Genomic DNA, 5,217 nt, shown 5'->3' on the forward strand with positions numbered 1-5,217 from the left:
GTGATTATCATGAATGAAATAAATGTGTTTGTTCTTTTCTCTCCGGTATTTAAGTGTTCACTGCAACCGATAACTAAACTAAACTCCGAGTCCGCCTACTATCCTCCGGTCACTGAGGCGATGCGCGGTAACCTGTGACGCACACACACACACACACACACACACACAGCGGACAATCTGGCAAAGGTAAACCACGGGAGGAGGAGGGGGGCGTGACGTCACGGGAGTGATGTCATATCGCCTATAAAACCATGAGCCGAAATGACATCGAGTAAGAGTTGAGCTCGACACCTCTGGGAGTAAATGAAGGCTTGTGATTGAGACACACTTCAACAACTGATCTTCTCCACTGACATCAACTGCACTGAAGCATCATCACGATGATCATCTCGCATTTGCTGGCTTGTGGACTTATTCTGACTCTTCTCTCAGTCCGCGCGGAGGCAAAACCATTTACGCAGGAAGAACAGAGGGTGAGTCTCATATTTAGACCTGCTTAACAAATGATACAGTTTTTTTTTTATATTCAGACATTAATAAAAAAGTTTATTACAGTCTTTATAACTTGTGAAAAAGACGCTCTGAATCTTAGACATGCAGTTACGCGCAAATTTACGCATCTAAATCCAGTGCGTAAAACGCGTAAAATGCGAGTGTTTGATTTTTGTTTTTAAATAATCTTCTAAATTAGTTTTTTTTGTTTGTTTTTCATATCTCATCAGTACATTCTCATCACTATTATCATGCAAAACTGAGCAGATCGTTATTAGACCGCAGAAGTTGGAGTTTGGACACTTGTCCGGACGCAATATTTGCCGCAAGACTTCTTTAGCCAAACTTTGTATTCAATAATTTCCGTGACTTACATCATGGCATATCAACAGGTTCTCGTTCTCAAAAAAAAAAAAAAAAAAAAAAAAAAGTAAAGAAAACGCGCTTTTAAGACGCATTGCGCACCAACTCGTAAACACCCGTGGCTTTGATGTCACTCCTATAGACTTGAGTTAGATTCAATTCAGAGCGAATTTCAACTTTTAAGTCTCACACTTTTCAGAATGTTCTCGTTTCTGAAGAAAGTTTCGAATAAATGTGCCAAGAGATACCAAAACTTATTGAGATTTTAACTTCGACTTGAACATTTATTTAAAATCAAAACTTCATTCATTATCAAATAAAGCTTCCAAAAGTGTTTTCTTCCTTTGATGCCTTTGAAGAACTACTTTGGGTTCCATAAAGAGTCTTTCAGTGAAACGTTCTTAAAAGAACCCTTTTTTTCTTTAGTGTGAAGAACATTTTAATAATATAACCTTTTGTGGAATGGAAAGATTCCATGGATGTTAAAGATTCTTTATAGAACCAAATATGCAAATAAGCTTTATTTTTAAAGAATGTTTTACTTACATTAACCACAAATGAGAATTCCATTAAATCTCCTAATCTCTGAAATAACAGCATAGTAGCCATAATAAATACATTGTAGTATGAAATATGAAATAAACAAATAATCCTTCTCCGAGTAACCTGTTACTCCAGTGCTTGTGTTACACTGCTACTGAAGATGTGTTAAACGTTACACTTTAAAACTTCTGTAATGATATTAATAAATCATATTAGAAACTAAAATGGGATATTTGTGTAAGAGTTTAAAGGAACTTAAATGCATCTTAGGAAGGTAAAAGGTAGCCTAAAAAATCTTGTGAATCAAAGCACATTTTAAAGGTCTCTGTAAGTTAACAGTTTAGAATTTTTCATATTGACATTGAATAATAGTGTGATAATTGAGGACGGATGTGAGTAGGTGTTTATGTGACCTATGTCCCCCAGTCCCTGCGGATGCTGCTGGGAGAGGAGCTGTCCGAGTTCCTGGCGTCGGACGAGAGCCAGCGGCGGCTGGAGAGCCGGGCTCGGCTCCTGAGGGACCTGCGCATGGACACGCGGGCCCGGGGCCCCTGGGCCCGCATGCTGAACGAGCAGCCCGGCTCCCGCAGACTCAGAGCCGGGTCTAAGAAGGGTGGGGCCACGGCCAGGAGCGGATGCTTCGGGCACAAGATGGACAGGATAGGGACCATGAGCGGGATGGGCTGCCAGCCGTCTCACTACCCCTCCGTCAACAACCTCTCCTGGTGAGTGTCTGAGAGAGCAGCTCCACATGCTCACGGGTGTCACTTATATGATTACAGATATGCGTTTCATCAATATTAGTACAAATATAAATATTTATGATAGACTTTATCTTTTTGAAAATATCATTTCAGTTATACGATTACAGCAATATTTTTAATCAATATTTAATGCAAATACTGATTCAAATTATATATGATATCAAATTGTATATATATTTATACTTTAAAATCATATATATATTTGGGCTGTCAAATGATTAATCGCATCCAAAATAAAAGTTTTTTTACATAATATATGTGGGTGCACTGTGTATAATTAATTTATATATATAAATACACACACATGCTTGTATATATTTAAGAAATATTTTCATGTATATACTGTATATAGATTTATATATAATTTATATTATATATAAATATAAATATTTTATATATAAATAATATTTTTTTCTTAAATATACATGCATGTGTGTGTATTTATATATATACAAAATAATTATACACAGTGCACCCACATATATTATGTAAAAAAAACTTTTATTTTGGATGCGATTAATCACGATTAATCATTTGACAGCCCTAATATATATCATTTTAAAGTATAAATATTGAAACTATATATATATATATAGTGTGTGATTTAAAACCATAATAATTTAATTTAAAAAATAAAATAATTAAAAATGATTTATTGATTAATAAATAAATCTGTAGACATCTAAATATTAGTTATTTGTATGTTTTTTTCAAATGACATGTTTAATGAATGTTAATCGTAAATTAATATGTATTTACTTATTGTTTATAAATAAATCAATTATATATATATATATATATATATATAAAATTAGTCATCTATTTATTTTTTTTATATATTTTTAGTTTCTGTAGAGTCTAAAACTTATATTAGCAGATGTAATCTTTGGAAATTACATGTAAATTTTAACAGTTAAATAAATTAATATACTTTTAATGAATGTTGTATATATATATATATATATATATATATATATATATATAATATTTGATATAAAATATATATTTGCACATATACTCTTTGGGAATTTCATGGAATCAAACAAATTGATGAAACAAAACAAATTTATCTTTCTAATTTTGGCATTGCATTTGATGCATATCCTCTTTTTTATGCCTATGATATTTATCATCTGTCATATTAAGCACTGAATGGCTGACAATTACTGAGTTTCTTGATGCCGAAGGCTTTACATGATGTTATAAGAGGTGCTATTATTACAGGGAGCTTTATAAGTGTGTCGAACTGTAGTGTGTGTGTGTGTGTGTGTGTGTGTGTGTGTGTGTGTGTGTGTGTGTGTGTGTGTGTGTGTGTGTGTGTGTGTGTGCTAGATAACTAACAGTGGAGCAGAAAGGTTTAGTTTGAGTCATGTGTCAAACTGATGCGAAGGATATCTGACTCTGTGATGCAGGACTGTTGTCAAAGAATCTGACGTCAGTCTCACACACGCGTGTGTGTGACGCTGCAGTGACGTGACAGATGTCGGACCGAATCCGTCTAACTATATGCTGTCTTTTTTTCCCAGAGCGCATCACGGACGTCATGGATTATGGACAGAATGGACTTAGTTGCTCTTCTTCCAAGGGAAACCTTAAAGAATCGGACTAATGGTACGAAGCCACTACCAGAACCATGTGTGGGGACAATGACACGTACAATTAAAATAAAGTAATTAGATAAAACATATGTACAAAGAAACAACAACAACAACAACAACATGATGTGGATAAAAGCTGTATATTGTTGCTGCTGCTGCTGTACATTCATGTATTTCATTCTTGCATAAATGTATTTATGTTTAAAAACCTATTTATATGTTTATAAAAGAGATATTTATAAATATGATTTTTATTTATGTAACATTTTGAAATGAATGCAAACTGCAGGTCAATTCTGTTTGTAACTATTTTGTCTCTAATAGTTGTAAATGTTTTAAAAATCATTAAAAAATGCACAAATGCAAAAAAAAAAGGGTTTTAAATGTTACTTTTCAATTAACAGATTATATTACTTAAATGAGACTGAATGTCAAATCGATGAATCGTGATTAACCACATCTAACACAAAGGTTTGTAAATATATATATATATATATATATATATATATACATACACACATACACAAATATATATAGCCTTTAATAATTCACACAGAAATCCTTGTCCAAAAGAAAATTCTTAATCAGTATTTTTGACTTCTTCATGTAAAAATGATTTAAACATCATTGAAACAAGATCAATTTATCTGAGAATCAAAATTGTGTTATTGTTTAAAGTAATACTAATTGTTTTCAGATAACAATTAAGAAAGTATTTTCTCTAGTTTTAAGCATAAACCACATTAAATTTTGTTGTTTTGTTTTTAAATGCCAATTTAGCTTACTGAAAATATTGCCGGAAATGCTGTCGGTCTAAAATGCATCTTGTTTGAGGATGTTTGGATATTTCTACTAGAAACACTGACACCTAAAAGGAGCAAATGGTGGTCTCATGGGCCGCGTCGAAATCGCCCCCTTCACCCTCATCCACTATTGCCTACATTACTCCACTAATATAGTCCACTTGAAGGAGTGAATGAAAACGAGTGAATTCGGACACTTGAGTGCCGGAAGGGCTGCAACTTTTGCATTTATGCTTGATGTTTAATAATCATGTGAAACTTGCAGCTCCAATAGTAAGTTGAAAATATTTATCCCGAACTCTGTCATGGAAACTATCTATAAACCTTAATCAAACAGTTTAATAATCATTTTAAAAAGGAATTTGTACCTATAAATGGATGGATGGTTCGGCTGCGGCGCCATCTTCTGGTCAGACGCGGGAATTCATTCAGTGCGCAAGCGCGACTCTCACAGTGCATTGTGGGAAATCTCTAGCCGTTGAGCGCAAATTCCAAACGCAAGTGAGCATCCCTATGCCCTACTCCCTTCGTAGGGCAGAGCCCCTGAAGTGGGGACTTTGGAGGGAGCACGGCACTTGTGTGTGTGCAATTACATTATGTAGCTGTTTGGAAAGCACTTGGTGAAGGGAGCAACGAAAGACAACGTAATTTCCT

General features: G+C 34.3%; 1 protein-coding gene across 1 annotated transcript; it reads left to right on the forward strand.

Annotated features, from left to right (window-relative positions):
• Positions 1 to 257: 257 nt before the first annotated feature.
• nppc (natriuretic peptide C) lies at positions 258 to 4,125 on the forward strand. Its single transcript, XM_056260530.1, has 3 exons — positions 258 to 473; positions 1,825 to 2,123; positions 3,689 to 4,125. Coding segments are annotated over exons 1-3 (393 nt in total). The 5' UTR covers positions 258 to 380; the 3' UTR covers positions 3,690 to 4,125.
• Positions 4,126 to 5,217: the final 1,092 nt, after the last annotated feature.

This window comes from Rhinichthys klamathensis, unplaced genomic scaffold (genome assembly GCF_029890125.1).
Source record: "Rhinichthys klamathensis goyatoka isolate OS25496 unplaced genomic scaffold, OSU_Roscu_1.1 h1tg000009l_1, whole genome shotgun sequence".
Classification (NCBI taxonomy): domain Eukaryota; kingdom Metazoa; phylum Chordata; class Actinopteri; order Cypriniformes; family Leuciscidae; genus Rhinichthys; species Rhinichthys klamathensis.